The sequence below is a fragment of the Uloborus diversus genome, chromosome 4, assembly GCF_026930045.1.
Source record: "Uloborus diversus isolate 005 chromosome 4, Udiv.v.3.1, whole genome shotgun sequence".
Lineage (NCBI taxonomy): Eukaryota > Metazoa > Arthropoda > Arachnida > Araneae > Uloboridae > Uloborus > Uloborus diversus.
In genome coordinates, this window is record NC_072734.1 from 133,025,418 (window position 1) to 133,042,970 (window position 17,553).

The following is a 17,553-nucleotide window of genomic DNA, read 5'->3' on the forward strand; positions in this document are numbered from 1 at the left end:
TATTTAGGCAGTTTTAAATGTCAACACGAAACTCTTGTTTTTGATAATTTTTACATTGACTTCCATAAATAAAAACAATTGCGTGAGCATCGAGCACAGGTGGAAGTACAGTCGTTTTAGCAAGTGCTCTAAAAGAACGAACTTTTTATGCGTGAAAAAAGAAGCAAAGAATTTTTGCTCTCTCTCTCTGATTCCAATCTAAGAATGCACACACAAGACAGCAACATCTTTCAATAAAACTTAATCATCTCCGTTTACTAAGCGAATATATATATGTTCTAAGAGGAGTTCTTCAGTAGAACTAATGGAAAGCTTTTAATCAAATTTGGTTTGACCATTGTTTGATGTTCTGCAAAAGAACTAAACACTCAACAAAGACGCATACAATATATCCACAGCTCGGTCATCTCATCGAGCGACTACAATTTCGTCCTTGTGATGAACTCATCAGTCTGAAACAAGGAATTACTAAGCTGGAGGCAGATGTCATTTCATTGCTCAGAGTAGTAACTGGTGGATAAAATAATTTTAGACGTTTTAAGTGAAACGAGTGAAAGGAACCTAGTTTCTTCCAATATACTTTACTTTAAAATATATCACGTGATTTGAGATCCTTGCTTCAAGATTTGAAAGGTTCATTCTCTCCACCTTTTATCCCTTCTATACGGTTCTGCCTTAACCCTAGCTTAGGGGCGGTAACTTACTGCCTAATACTCAACAAAGAGTTAAAATATACAAGCATGATCGGGTGCAACATTCATCGAAGTTTGAAGGTATCAAACAGAAGTTACAGAATCGAACCAAAAAGTGGGCTAACAGGGGATATGGTATCCTCGTGTAGATGTCACACCCCCACGATTGCAGACTGAAAATAAAATATTGTACGAGTTTTTAGAGCAATTGGTACCACTCGTTCAGTAAAACTGATTTCAGGTCTTCAGGAGGGGGGGGGGGGAGGTATAGGGTTGAGATCTAAAGTTGACTAAGGTTGGACCAGACTGGCCAAAATATCCGATGACTGTCTTCACTCTCGAAAATCGTCGACAAAATGATTTCAATACAGCCTTCAGGGGTCTGGCCAGAGGATATTTGGGTCCGTTAACGGACCCTTCACAAAAATCCGATCAACCAAAACGGACCTTTCACAAAATCCCGATCAAACAAAACGGACCTTTCACAAAATCCTGATCAAACAAAACAGACCCTTCACAAAATTCTGATAAACAAGATCGGATCTTTCACAAATTGTTTATTGAAAGCAAATCTTAAAGCAAAATAATGTATATTTCTGTGTATAAACCGATAATTTTTGGAACCTTTTTTTAAGTCAAATTAGAGGGATCAGCTTACACAAAATCGGCTAATTTTGAAAAAAAAAAAAAAGAAAAAAAATCGATACTCTTGCTAGGCTCCTGCAAGCGATAAATAATTGCTACTGCCAAATAAATATAATGGTTGTTTGTTTTATCACAGCTAATTAGCAGCTGTGTTGTAAACTTTTTTGAAAAGGCATTGGTAAGCACTTTTCTCCGCTCATGATTTAATAAACAATAATAATATATATCTGCTAAATGAACTTAGAACTGCAAAGGATCGCTTCAGATAGGGTTACCAACTTCAAAATTATCACCACTTAGCGTCTGGCGTTGGACCTTTATAATGACTTGATTAGAAAATATTCTCATCATTTTGCCAGCTTGTCAATATTTGCGTTTTATGGTGCGGTGTGGTGCGATGTTTAACTGTTATTTTTGGAGAAAATTATATGGGTTTTGATTTTTCGATGCTAACAAGGATAATTAACTTTAAATAACTCTTTTAAATAACTTTTAACTCTTTTAATTACCTTTTTTTTTCTTTAGATGTCTACATTTTGAAAAATGCAATCTTTTAACATCCGATATGAGAATCATATTTTGTTCTTTTTTCAAGCTAACTTCGCTTTATTAGGATGCAAATAAATGAAAAGTCTCTCTATTTCTGTTAGAACTCTCATTTCAAGTTTTTAAAGCAAAATTCCATTTTCTGTTATGAGTCAAAAATTAAAATGCTGAATAGATGGTTTATTTTATTTATTTTTTAAAAAATTATTTATTTATTTATTTATTATTTTTTTTACGTCAACTGTGTCCACAGATATTAATGAAATGTTTATCATAGGACTCTAAAATGCAATTTTAAAATAATTTTATCAAAACTATTTCTTTTACAAGCCGTTTTTATACTTTTGATGCCTTCACTTTGACAATTGCGATCTCTTTGCATCCGCTATGGGAATCCGATTTTTCGCATTTTTGATGATTATTACGCTTTGTTAAGAAATAAATAATTAAAATATCTTTTTATTTTCGTTAAAATCACAGAATTATAAGTTTTAAACGAATTTCTGTGTTTTTTAAGAGTGTCTTGGGTCAAAAAGTTAAATGCTGAACCCTATTCTGAATTTTATTTTATTTATTTATTTTTTGTTACAATTATTTTAACTACTGTACAGAAATATTTCTAGTATAATTTAGCATAATGTAGAATGGTAGATAAATATTGATACCCCCCCCCCCGGTCAAATATCAGAAAAACACTCCAGAATGCTTTTCTCGACATAAAAGAGGAAAGCACTCAACTTTAAGTTTAATTGATGCAGTTTGTGCCATCTCTAAATTCTAAAATTTCGTTTTAACATTTTTTTTTTTTTTTTTGCGAAATTTTTTGATTTTTCATAAAGTTAATTCAATTTTCACAAAATTATTTGATTTTTCACAAAAAACTGACCCTGTAAAAAATCCTGGAAAGACCCCTGGCCTTGATCCTTGAATAATCGTCCACTAACATGAAATCAGGGCCAATAGGGAAGTTTTCAATTTTTCAATTTTATTTTTATATGATAGAGTAACATGTATGAACATCATAGGTGAAAAAATTTTTGCGATAAGATAAGTAGTTTTTTTTAAATTAATTTTTAAAGTTCAAGCGCTTGTGACGTTAAATGGCATAGGAAGTGACGTCATGCGCTCTTCCGATAGGGGAGAAGCCGAAGGTCACGCATTCCACTTCGAAAAGGAAACGTAAAAGGCTTATCTCCTCGCATTTAACTCCTCGCGTTTCTGGAACCATCCTCTCGGAAATATTGGAATATCATCATTGATGTTACATGAGGAAGATTATTTAGATTGTGCTTTAACGAATCCGATCTCCATAGTGTGTTCAAAAGGATTATTGAATTTCTAAAAAATAAAAATATCAGCGCGCTCAAAATGTCCCTAGCGAAAACAAGGGATCTTCGGCGGAAGGCTGCCCATTCGCGCTCTGTGACGTAGGCTCGTGACGTTTCAGAAGAGCGCACTTCTGCGCGTGGATTTTTAAAAATTCATTACAAATCAACCACGGTGTTTTAAAATTCGGCGATGGTGAATTTTTTAGTTTTGAGGGTCAATTAACAGTATCTAATAGCCAAAATATGAACATTTAATAGGTTGCAACTTCCCTATTGCATCCCCCTGAAAAGGTGAAGATAAAACTTCAAAATCTTTTTCCTACATCTCACACTAGCAAAAAGTGCCTCTATCAAAGACATGAAAAAGTGCGACCGTCCAATGTTATACAAGCGCAAGCCCCCAAACATACGCTGCCATTAGGTTGCTGGAACATTGGAGAGCAACCAGATAATCTGGTTTCTCTTCATATAAAAATCGTGCATTCAAGGATCAATAGACACGTTTAGTGTGACGTCAGGGGTTGCCAGAAACACGGGGAAGTTTCCAATCATGCCGTTGCTAAGGGAGAATCAGCATAGGATCTTCGTAGGAATAGGGTTAGAGCGATGTTTAATTGATAGTTTTTTGGCAATTAAATGGTCTAAATAATTTTTTTAGTGGTTTCAAGTTACATATAAGCCACCTGTAGACATCATTTGACGAGTATCGATAATTTTTACATGTGAATCGGGTTAAAATTCGGCAAAACATAGAATTATGTGGAATACAAGTGTTTTCTAGAGTTATACACTCTTCTTATTGTTATTTCTTTTTCGTTGGGGGAGAGGGGGACAGGTCCGACATTTGAGAGGGTCAGGAGAGGTATTGCCCCTCTCATGTCTTTTGGAAAATAACTGTATTTCTATAAATTTGGCGTAATTTTTGCTGTTTTTCGACGCAACATACTCGTACATTGACTTTTTCCTTTTTGCACGTACCCTTCTAGGAAATTTGAAATATCATGACTTGGGGGGGGGGGGGGGTGAGATTTTTCTTTTAAAGTTTAGAGCGAAATTTAATTATTATTATTTTTTTAGGAAGAGGAGTAGTTTTAATTGAATTGTATGCATTCTTTTCTTTAGAAGACGAGAGACTATGTCAGCCTAGTCAGCGATACCTGGAGGGGGGGGGGGGAGAATTTTTCTGCATTTGTTCCGGTAATAATGCATATTTTAATGAAACTCCATTCCTTCGGGCTCTTTGGGTTAAAGGGAGAATTGCGTGTTTTCTTCAAATTGTCACGAGTATTTTAATCATTTTTTTTTTTTTTTTTTGTGTTCCGAGGCGGGGGATTTTTACTTTACTCTACTTGTTATACATATTTTTTGTATCAATATACATAAATATACATTAAAAATTTCAGTTTGTTAATGCATAGTTCAATTAAATTTTTTTTTTTCTTCGGAGAGAGGGGAAATTTCTTTTTGCTGCGCGTAATTTTAAGTAATTGCTCTTTGGGGGGGGGGGGGGGGACAAGGATATACATATTAGTTTTTTTCTAGGTTCAATGGGAATTTTATCAATTTCTTCAAGCTAGTTTTTATTCCTATTCGGAAAAGAGCTCAATTGGAGTTTAACTTAAATTACGTGTGTGTTCTCGCAGAAGAAAAACTTTTAAACTAAAATGTCCCAATCAAACTCACATTAGAATAATAAGGACAATGTAACCTAACATCCCCCCTCCCATTCGAAAAAAAATAATTTCAATGCAAACAATCGAGAAAAGTGAAAAATTCTCCTTCCCCAAACAAAAAATTACTTATACCATTAAAAAAAAAAAAAAAAAAAAAAAAAAAAAAAAAAATCCCACCCGAAGAAAATAATTTTAATCAAATTCTTAGAAAACTTTAAACAGGATTCAAAAAAAAAAATATCGTCATTTCAAATTTTTCTGCAAGGAGGGGGGGGGGTTAAATCATATACAGTAAATGCATATTGCATCGAAAGACAAAAAATTGCGCAAAATTTATAGAAATACAGCAATTTTCCGAAAGCGGGGGAGGGGGGGCAATGTCTTTCCAGACCCTCTCAAATGGCGGAGCTGTTCCCCTCCACCCAAAGAAAAAAAAATAACAATAAGAAGAGTGTATAACTCTAGAAAACACACTTGTATTCCACATAAGTCTATGTTTTGCCGAATTTTAACCCGATTCACATGTAAAAATTATCGATATTCGTCAAATGATGTCTACAGGTGGCTTATATGTAACTTGAAACCACTAAAAAATATTATTTAAGCATTTAATTGGCAAGAAACCATCAATTAAACATCGCTCTAACCCTATTCGTACGAAGATCCTTCCTTAGCAACGCGCATAGCAACGGCATGATTGGAAACTTCCCCGAGTTTCTGGCAACCCCTGACGTCACCACTAAACGTGTCTATGGTTAGACATATCAGAAACGAGAGACTCATTATTTAAAAGAAAGTTTGCCCATTGATCCGTGCTTCAATTCATGGGCGCCCAGATGCAAAATTGTATGGGGGGTGGGGCTCAGATATTTTAATCATGGTTTAGCAGAATATTTTCCCCTTTTCCCCATGGAAGCAGATTTTAGGACAGATTAGAATCATTAAAATTTTACATTTTTAATTATTTATTCATTAATGGCTGGAGAACAAGTGTTTTTACATCTTTGCAAAGAAAAAAGTACTAAAAGCAAGGGTTCTAATTTCTAAGGGGGGGCTTGAGCCCCCTATATGGGCGCCCTTGCTTCAATTTCCTTAATATCTTTACCATTCTTAAACGGCTGTGTGTAAAAGTGAGCAGGAAGCTTTCAGTCAACATTCATATAACTTTTGAAAATAGTAGCCCTTGAGACTCGGGTTCATGCGTTACCGTTGCAATGTGTTGTTCATATCGCAGCATAGAGGTAGCGGCAGCAGCTTACTTTAAAGGACGAATAGCGATCTTCTTTGGACTCATCATTTGCAGACCTGTTGTTATTCTTCAGCATCTGGCATCAATTCTTCGATGAGACAAAGTTATCAGTTGATAGTAATTTCCACAAAATAATTTTGACTTCCAATTTCCCAGCAGATAGAGGAACTTGTGGGCATAAAATTTTAATTTAGCAGAGAGCATCTACGCCAAAGGGATCTGCAACATGCTGCATAACCATGTGACATGGGCGCTGACGTTTTTGACAAAATAAAAATATTACCCTCCAAAGAAACAGATGTATTGAAGTCAAAAAATTATATTTCAGACCAATCAATGCAAATGACGAATTCATTTAAAAAACATTCGACACATTTACTAACAAAGTCACTCCTGATCTGCCACACTCAAAACGCTAATCGATGCGAAATTTGTTTCAGAATAGCTGCAAAAAGTCGGGAGGTCACAAATCCTCAAAACGTGCGCATTTCACAGAAATTACCCCACATCCATCATAATTCGATGAATCGTCAAGCGACAAAAGCATCAATCGATTCATCACGTCGTCTGAAAACGGAGTCGCCTCTTAATTTTACGATCAATTACAATGGCTGTGGAATTTCCATTGAACAGCGTGACAATTAGCGGACGTCGTTTACGCAAAGTGCTGTCGATTATAAGCTCCAGTTTCATTGCTTGATACCTTTTCGAAGACCATTTGCGGAGTAATCAGTGGCAAATATCGAGCAGCGTGATTAAAGATGTAACAGGTACGCATTCCGATACGATCATATTAAAGGCGAAGATCAGGAGAATTTATTTTCCATTTCCCCATCAGGGTACTACTTTAATAAAACAAAGAACTGAAATTATTTCAAAGAGAACAAAGTTAAAAAGAATGTAAGAAAGAGAAAAGCTTGATCACTGAGAGATGACGGATGACCTTGAAGCGAAAACATCATTTATAATTGGTAGTTTATTTTTTTGTAATAGATAGGATCTGCGAAAATGCACCTCCATACTACTCGGCGCTTTCTGGCTGATTCTACCATTGAGAAAGATAAATGGAGGGAGTGAAGACTTTCATTCATGAAACCAAGACCGCAAGTCACGTGATAGGTTTTTAAGGAAAACATTGGAAGAAATCTGGTTTCGCGTGTTTCACGCAAAACGTACCAAGTATTCGTCGCTGTTAAGTCACGTGACTTGAGGTCTTTGAGTCAGCTTTTGCTAAGCTCCCTCCATTTTAATTCCTGCTCTAAGAGTTCTACCAAGATCATCCGCCATCTCTCCGTGGTCAAACTTCAAAATATTTTTTGCCCTAACAAGTAAAGCAACGCTAAGTCCGATGAATTGTATCAAGAGCAAGTCGTATACGGAGCGACATCACCCTATACACCGGGGGGGGGGGGTGCTCAACCTAAGAGCATGAATTAGTAACTGAAGGGAAGAAGTCTAGTCATTAGCTTAAGAAATACTGCAGCAAAGATCTCATGTCACATGGTTCAAATTCGACGAATGGGAGACTCGTTTTGCGTGAAACAAGTGGAAGAAATCTGATTTCTTCCAATACTTTACTTTCAAATATATCGCGTGACTTGGAGTCTTTGCTTCAAGAACTGAAGGCTTCACTCTCTTCACCTTTATTCTTTCTCAATTTTCTCAACCTTTCAGGCTCTACGCCTTCCTTTGAACACTGGCATGAAGCTAACCCACTACAACTATATGTGGTTAATACAGGTAGTAGAATAGGAAACTGATTAGGATAACTGAAGCTAGTTACTAGATTTCCCTCACAAAAATGAACATTGGTACACAAAACTTGATTTTGAGCATGAAGTGGCACCCAAATTTTTTTTCTCTTGTCCAAGGGACGGATGTCATACGAAGATCTATCTCGCGGACCAGAACGCGGTAATATGTAAATACATATTCGATAAAGATTTTTTCCCTAAGTTACATAAAAAACAGGGAAAGGGAAGGAAAATTACAAACCCAGAACACTTGGTATTTATTACTACATACTACTTTTATCAATACCAAGATTTTATTTGCTTTTTAAAAACTATTTTCTGACCATTTGCTTCAAATTTGCAGCAATCATTCTTAATGTCGAATGACGATGCTTGGTGGCTCTGGTTCCGATGCTGGAAGGTTCCGGGTCCCGGGGAGAGGGGGGGGGGGGAGACCATGGATCAGCTTCGCGAGCCACTGGTTGGGCACAACTGCAGTAGAGAATACACAAATGAAAAAAAAAAAAGAAAATACTAACCTCTTCGAAGAAGCTTAATTGTGGCACTGGTTCGTCAAAGACATTTTCACAAAAATCTTTGAATAGTAGGTAACCTGTAAGAGAGATGAAAAGCCATGAAAACACGATTCAAACACGAAAACGAAACAAAAAACAATAAATATATGTCACTAATATTCACAACTGCATTTGTTTATTTATGTGGATTGCAAAACGACGAGCTGTCAACCGAAACACGATCAGAAACTACAGTAGCTCCCAATAGTTGTTCGTACACCTACGACTTTCAATGAAATAGGACTCGATCCATTGGTTAAAATTAATATTTCGGAATAGGTATTTAATTATAAGATCTATGATAAATTTTCAACAAAACTACATGAATTTTTTTTAAAAAATACTAAAACTCTTTTTTTTTTTAAATCAAAAACCAAAAAATGCCGGAAATTGTATCTCCCAAAAGTCTTCGCACAGTTTAAAAAATGTATATATATTATTGAATAATCTAACTTTTTATTAAGTTATTATTTAGTAGAATATCATGCAGTATCAACAACACCTTTTAAACGTCTAGGAATCGATTTCCTTCTTTTTTCTTTCCTTTTTTTGCGTAATTTCTGAGTAACTGTTCAACTGTTTCTACCTCTATTTTCGTTTCAAAGCCGTATTTTCGTAATCTAGCCTCCAGATATCTCTAAATATGTTACATTAAGTTCAAATCTGGAGATTAAAGGAGTATTTTCTAAACTTAGGGCAATTTTTGACACACAAGACGCAATCGTTGAAAACCGTGTGCTTCTTATCGTTACCTTGATTTAAAACGAGCTGATGTGTGCATCACATGACTTCCTTTTACACCAATTTAATGCTATTTCCCTATTATTGCAATTTTAATGGGATTCTCTCTCTAACTCTTTAAATATCACTAGCAATGGCCACATTGAAAGCAGATTTAAAAAAAAAAAAAAAAATCGCCAAATTTTTCGCCAAGTTGGCGACAAAACTTGGCAACCAAAAGACTGGCGATATATCGCCAAGTGACCGCCAAATTATAACACCACTTGAGTTTGCATCGAAATTAACAATGATTTCCCCCCAAAAAGGTGCAAAAGACCCCTTTAGAAACACCCGAATGCAACCAAAATAGGAGGTGCACAACTAGACCCCACTACGAGTCTATGTACCAAATTTCAACTTTCTAGGACATACCATTTTTGAGTTATGCGAGATACATACGCACATACACACATACGCACATACATACAGACGTCACGAGAAAAGTCGTTGTAATTACCTCGGTGATGGTCAAAATGGATATTTCGCGTGTCTATACATTCTTAGGCACTTTTCCGCATGTGGTCGAATCGAAAAAAAAACTCAACATTCATTTGGGGGTGAGCAAAATGGAAATTAAGGGCGATTTTTGAGTGAAAATTTTTTCGCGAATACAATACTTCCTTTTTTGTAAAAGGAAGTAAAAAAGTTGTTTCCGATAACCAAATTTTCGGCTAAGAGTTTAAAATTCGTTTTTAAAACAATTAAATGAACAGCATGATTCATTATTTCATCAAAAAATTCCAAACTACCAAGTCCTGGTGCTGATATGCACCCTCACACAAGAACACTTTCACTGTCATGATTAACTGCTTCAACTAAGTTCTTAAGATTAAGTTCCTAATTTTTTCTTCTATTTTCAATTATACAACAATTTAACCAAAAATGTTGAATTCATTTCTATCTGTAAGTAAGACGTAATTCCAAAACGTTTTGAGCTTATTTATCATTAATTTTGCGATCCCATTTAATGCAGCTAATCAGAGAACTTGGTGAACAATTTTAGGTGAAAATTAAGTGTAAAAATTTTCATTTAACTCTGTAGAAACTTTTACAGCAATCAAATGTGTATTTTTCATAAATTTTTTAACCGTAAATCTTTGTTCACACTTTGTCAACTTCACCGGTTAAGCTTTTCTTACCTTATTTTCGGTCCGATTATTTTCTTTAAAGCATTTTATCAAGCACTTTACTATAGAATGGAATACGTTAACTAATTTAGAGACATTTCAAACCAATTTACCGCTAATGTGAGGAAAAAAAATTCAAATTTCGAATGTTGTTTGTGATTTTTTACGAATACCAGCAATTTTAAAGTAATAAGCACAACCAGGGGTCTGGCCAGAGCCATAGGCGGATTTAGGACTGAGTTCCTGGGGGGGGGGGGGGCAGGATTTTTTTTGGAGCAACATTTTTAATTGCCCTCCCCACCCCTCTCCCATGTTTTTCTCTGTTTTCTGTGATGTATAAGGCCATTCTTTACTTTTTTATGTGTCGTTTTCATTACAGTGTGTAATCATGGTGTCCTTTTTGAATTGACTTTAAAAGAGAGGGGGCTGGTATTGAGAGAGTGACGCAGGGCTCCCTTTTAAGTGGGATATAGAATATCTCCAATTTTGGGGGTCCGGGGGTTACTCCCTCGGAGGAAATTATATAAAATAGATATAAAATTCTGCATCTTGAAGTCTTATAAAGGTTAATTGGAAATAATAGGCATTTTTTTAAAAAAATGTTTTACGCTTTAAAAGTGCTTTGTGATGCAAGTTAATACTTTAAAAGAAATGGTGCACAGATTTAGAGAATAGGTATCAAGAGAGTAACATACTACCCATTTGAACAATTCTTAATTTATACACTTGATAAGAAATAAAATTGAAGCACACTTTGCTTTAGGAGTTTCAAAGACTTGTCTAATTATTTTCAAGGTTTGGTTGGTTAAATTGGGTTTTTGGTTCAAGAGCCCTGGTAGGCTATACTGCACCAATTCTTTTCAGGGATTTTAGAACCTATTAATAATTTGCACTTTCCAGTCTCTGAAATTGAGTAGTAGATTATCCATACCTGCCAACCTCCGAGAAAAAAAATCCGGAAGATTTTTTAATTTTTATCCACAAGATTTTAACGCAAAATAAAATCAAACAGAACCCCTATCCTCTTTTTATTTAACAATATATTAGTTATGAATTTCATATCAATTGAACTTACTTTCGTTTAGTAAATATTACTTTTATTGCTTTCTTTAAAAGTTCGGAAATAACATTTGGTACTCATTTAAAAAAAAAAAAAGAACAAAGCAAAAACAGCTCGAACTGAGAGAACGAGAAGATAATCGGCGCCGAAATTGAGCCCCTAGTTGCCAGGCGCGACGCTTGCTTTGATTGGATCCCGATGAAGTCATGCGCTGTATCACTCCGTGACGTCATTATCTTGCCTCACTTCTTCTGCCATTCTGTATATTATACAGTTGTACAGTATTGTTCAAACTTTGTAAGAAACGGTTTTTTTTATGTTTAAGAGAAAAAATAAACTTTAATATCTCATTACAACATTTTTTAATTATAAGTAGTGCAGAAAACGAAAAGAAATAGGGGTGGTGTATCATTTTTTCCCCGGGCTAAACAGATTAACAATATGCAGTAAAAGTAAGATAAAAGCAATCAATACAAAAGAATTTCCAAAATTCTGCTTTCGGGATTAAATAAATAGCAAGATATGAAGATGTGAGTCACAAAAATGTATTTCAAGTAATATGTTACAAACGCGAGAACCATGTTTTTTACGTTTTTGATGCAGGATGTAGCAAGTACAGGGTGGCGACAGGAACTGTAAAAAAAGTTCCCTGACTTTTCCCTGATTTCCCTGATTAAGTTCACCAAATTTCCCTGATTTACGTTACCAATGATAATGGTTTTCTTTCTTTGCTCTACTTGAAATCTATTGTATGTTTGTATTAAATGCAGTATTTTAAACGTTTTAAGTTGTGTAAAGTTGTTGAACTAAAGATATATTTTAAAAAGATGCTACTTTTTTAATAAAATGGTTTAAAAAAAAAAACAAGACAATTTTTTGGAAGGAAGGAAAAACTAACAAAACAATATATTAAATTTTTATACATGGAAAGATTATAGAAAATTAAAAAAAAAAAAAAAAACTTCACTTCCAGAAACCACTTAGCATAAGAAATTTAAGAAACTATTAAAATTACTCTTAAAAACATATGTGTATTTATGATAGAACTAAAAAGTAATTGGAATTATTTTGAACTAAGTTTTCAAACAGTATAATAATTGTTGCAAGAATAACAATAGTGAAAGAATAGAAGTAATGTAGTTATTCTTATCAAACTAATTGACATATTTATGCAAAACAGATGAAACCATTTGACATCCATTCATAAGGAGCTTTTCTCTAATCTAAAATATAGGTTTTAATGAATGAATACAGCATTTTAACAATAAAAAAATAAAAATATTTACTTAAGTTCACAAGTTAACTCTATTTCAAATGATTTCAGTATGTAACGAAAAAAAATCTTGGATTGCTTTTGTAACAAACAACTTTGAATGCAAGAAAAAAAAAGCAATTAGTTAATATCAAAATATATAAAAGAATATAACTTGGTTATAAAATTAAAAAATTACTTAAGTCTGAAGAAAAGAAAACCTTTATAATCTGCGGAGACAACAAATAGTATAACGGCAAAAAACAAAGCTCTTTTAATTGAAAGTTCTATTTTAGCAATTAAATTAAAAACCCAAAGAAGTAATAACTTTTAAGCTTTTATAGTATTACTTTAAAAACCAAAGATTTCTTCTTGAAATCGTGATTACAGTACGCTAATTACTTCGAGACAGTGGGATAAAGGCAACGGAGCTAAGGCATTAATGAAGCCTTCCTCTTTGCCTGTATGGTTGTTTATTTTACGTAGCATTGAAAGCGTAAAAGGAAATTTCAAGCTAGGTAAAATAAACAACCTAACAGACACAGAAGCAATCTTTATAAGTTCATCCTGTGGTTAATAAGTAAGATTCAATACTTTGACGTTGAGGAAAAAGATGCACAAATATGGGGCAGTGTATAATCGCACCTCAGTAATTTTACTTTTTTCGAACAGATAATTGGCGGAAAATGCGTAGGGAATTAGAGTATTTAATTTTGTAAAGCAAAAAAAAAAAAAAAAACATTTTTTTTCCTTCATAAAATCAATTTTCCCTGATTTTTTGTTACTTTTTCAAAATTCCCTGATATTTCCCTGATTTTTCCCTGATTAATAAAGTTCCCTGACTTTTCCCTGATTTCCCTGATCTGTCGCCACCCTGAAGTAGCTGAATTTGACACATTTTGGCATTCCTCCCCCTACAATTTGTTAGAAATTTTAAAATTTAAGGTTTGTAGCCACACGTTTCCAAATATTCAAAGTTTTCAAGTACTTGAAAATGAAATTAGTTTTTCAAGCACTTTCCATTTTTTTAAGGAACGAATCACAATTTTTTGGGAGTTAGGGGCCCATTTCAAAGCAGGGGCCCTAAGCTATAGCTTGTTTATCTTATAGGCAAACCCGGTCCTGCACGTAATTCACTCTTACCTGTAGATTTTTTATAATTTGAACGAATATTCCTCAGTTTTTACAGTTAAAAGGATTTTTATGGTTTTACCAATCTGTGTAAGGTTTTTATCAAATTTCAGCAAACTTATCCAAAACTTTTGATGACTGAATTACTCAGATTTCAATAATGACAATAACTGTCTCATTTAGACTTAGATGATTATGACTTACCATAAATTTTAAACAGTATTTAGAAAGTAAGGAAAATGGTACTTTCCCTCTAAGTAAAAAGATTCAATTAATCAGAACGTTCAGATAACTGAAATTTATTCAGTCTGTGATAGTATTTACTTTTCTTTCTAAAAAAAAAAAAAGACAAGCTGAAAATTTTCCAAGCGCATGAAGTACATTTCTAACTATCAATTTCATATATACAAATTTTTTCCTTTAAAAAATAAAGAAAACACAGTTATAAGAACATTTCATCAGGTAATAATGCGATCTTACAAGAATTGTGCAAAACTTTCGTGCCGGAAATATATCTCCCTCACTTTTTCTTTTATTCAGATGTTTTCCTTACAATGTATGATTCTGGAAAATCAGAAATTTAGTTTTGATTTAGTTATTTTACGTTCTGTTTGTTCAATGGTTGGACAATTTTTCCAGTTTTTTGTTTCATTGTTACCTACATTCATTGAGTATGGTGTTAACTGTTACATTTGATAGTATTTTGCTGTACAAAAACCTTTTAGCTATGTACTTCTTTTCTAATAGCATACATTTCAAATCAGCCAATTTCATTTGAACGTGTGAATCCAGAAGGTTCTTCAAAATCTTTCGTCTGTAACAACCCAAAACATCTAGTTTTTGAAATCACGCAAATTGAAAATAAACATTCTGAAAAGAGAGAAAACAAATCGTAACGAGTAGATCGTTCTGTTAGAGCAAATTGGGGAGGGGAAAGGGAGGGTCCCAAACGTCAATTATTATAAGTGTTGCAGCTGAATGCATAGCTCGTTTAGCCTATATTTTCATTCATATATTGACCAAATGGTTTTCAGTCCAAAATAGAGAATTTAGACCAATTTTCAGTACCCCAGTGACAGCTGTACTATTTGTATTTAATGTTCGTTTTTTACTTCCTTTTACAAAAAAGGAAGTATTGTATTCGCGAAAAAATTTTCACTCAAAAATCGCCCTTAATTTCCATTTTGCTCACCCCCAAATGAATGTTGAGTTTTTTTTTCGATTCGACCACATGCGGAAAAGTGCCTAAGAATGTATAGACACGCGAAATATCCATTTTGACCATCACCGAGGTAATTACAACGACTTTTCTCGTGACGTCTGTATGTATGTGCGTATGTGTGTATGTGCGTATGTGCGTATGTATCTCGCATAACTCAAAAATGGTATGTCCTAGAAAGTTGAAATTTGGTACATAGACTCGTAGTGGGGTCTAGTTGTGCACCACCTATTTTGGTTGCATTCGGGTGTTTCTAAAGGGGTCTTTTGCACCTTTTTGGGGGGAAATCATTGTTAATTTCGATGCAAACTCAAGTGGTGTTATAATTTGGCGGTCACTTGGCGATATATCGCCAGTCATTTGGTTGCCAAGTTTTGTCGCCAACTTGGCGAAAAATTTGGCGATTTTTTTTTTTTTTTAAATCTGCTTTCAATGTGGCCATTGCTAGTGATATTTAAAGAGTTAGAGAGAGAATCCCATTAAAATTGCAATAATAGGGAAATAGCATTAAATTGGTGTAAAAGGAAGTCATGTGATGCACACATCAGCTCGTTTTCTTTTTCTTTTCTCCCTTCAGAAAAGGACATTCGCTATTCTCTTCATTTTCATTGAACTATTCAAAAAAGAAAAAATCATCTTTTTGTTATAAGATTTTGGAAGATAAGTTGTTACTATATAAACTCTTCCCAAAACTGGGGGCATTGCCCCCTTTGCCCCCCCCCCCCCATAAATCCACCCATGCTCTTCTGAACTGTTCAAAAACAAAAAAAAAAATTTTTTTTTTTAATTTTTGGAAGATGTGTTGTAACTACATAAAGTCCTCCCAAAACTGGGGGGCATTCTGCCCCCCCCCATAAATCCGCCCATGGCCAGAGCAAATTTGGGTCCGTTCACGGACCCTTCACAAAAATCCGATCAACCAAAACGGACCTTTCACAAAAATCCGATTAAGCAAAACGAACCTTTCACAAAATCCCTATCAACCAAAACGGACCCTTCACAAAATTTTGATAAACAAAAACGGATCTTTCACAAATTGCTTATTAAAAGAGCAAATCTCAAATTAAAATAATACAGCATATTTCTTGTATAAAAGCGATAATGTTTGGAACCTTTTTTAAAGTTAAATTACAGGAAACAACTTATACAAAATCAGCTAATTTTGCAAAAAAATAAAAAAAAATCGGCACTCTTTTGATGCTCCTCCCATGATGCAAACCATAAATAATTACTAGGGACAAATAAATATAATGCTTGTTGTTGGTTTCTTTGAAAGGGGAAATTAACAGCTGAAAGTCAGTTTGGTTTATAATTTTGCTTGTTTGTTTTATGCAGCGATGTTGTTGGTCAACTTCTTTGGAAAAGCGTCAACATTCTGTGAATAGGCGTAGTAAGCACTTTTCACCCCACTCATGATTTAATCTTCAATAATATACAGCGAAATGAACTTAGAACTGCTAAGGATAGTAGGGGGGGGATGTGATCGCTTCAGATAGGGTTACAAAATGCAAACTTATCGCCACTTAGCGTCTGGCGGTGCGATGTTTAACTGTTTATCGCCACTTAGCGTCTGGTGGTGCGATGTTAAACTGTTATTTTGGGAGAAAGTTATATGAGTTTGGTTTTTCGATGCTAAAAAGAATAATTAACTTTAAATAAACTTTTATTTACCCTTTTTTTTCTATAGAGGCCTACATTTTCAAAAACTCAATCCTTTTTACATCCGATATAAGAATCATATTTTATTCTTTTTTTCAAGCTAACTTCACTTTATTAGGATACAAATAAATAAAAAGTCTCTTTATTTTTGCGACAAAACTTATTTCAAGTTTTTAAAGCGGAATTCCATTTTCTTTTATGAGTCAATAATTAAAATGCTGAATAGATGGTTTATTTTTTATTTTATTTATTTATACATGCTTCAACTGTGCCCAGATATTAATGATATGTTTATCAGAAGACTCTAAAATGCAATTCAAAAATAATTTTATCAAAAATATTTATTTTACAAGCCGTTTTTATACTTTTGATGCCTTCACTTTGAGGATTGCAATCTCTTTGCATCCGCTGTGGAAATCTGATTTTTCGAATTTTCGATGTTTAGTACGCTTAGTTAAGAGGTAAACAAATAAATATTTTTTTATTTTTGTAAAAATCACGGAGTTTATAAGATTTAAACGAAACTCTGTTCTCTTAAACAGTGTCTTGGGTTAAAAAGTTAAATGCTGAACCCCTGCCTGATTCTTTTTTCTTACAGTTATTTTAAATACTATACAAATAACATTTCTAGCATAAATTAACATGATGTAGAATGGTAGATAAATATTGATACTTGAGGGGTGCCCATCTCCCAGGAGCGATGCCTCCCCCCCCCCTCTCCCCAAATACTAGAAAAACCCTCAAGAATGATATTCTCAACAGAAAAGAGAGAAAACACTCAACTTTAAGTGTCAATGATGCAGTTTCCACCATCTCAAGAGTCTAAACTTTCGTTTTTGCAAAAAAAAAATTTTGCAAAATTATTATTTTTCACAAAAATAATT

General features: G+C 34.0%; 2 protein-coding genes across 2 annotated transcripts in view; one reads left to right on the forward strand and one right to left on the reverse strand.

The window, feature by feature from the left end:
- Positions 1-17,553, forward strand: part of LOC129221481 (uncharacterized) — a 317,098-nt gene that overhangs the window by 149,181 nt on the left and 150,364 nt on the right. The window lies entirely within an intron of this gene.
- LOC129221479 (G protein-coupled receptor kinase 1-like) overlaps positions 1-17,553 on the reverse strand; it is a 205,165-nt gene that overhangs the window by 74,722 nt on the left and 112,890 nt on the right. The window contains exon 3 of the mRNA XM_054855959.1: positions 8,406-8,479. Coding sequence (XP_054711934.1) covers positions 8,406-8,479 — 74 coding nt within the window. The remainder of the gene's footprint in view (positions 1-8,405; positions 8,480-17,553) is intronic.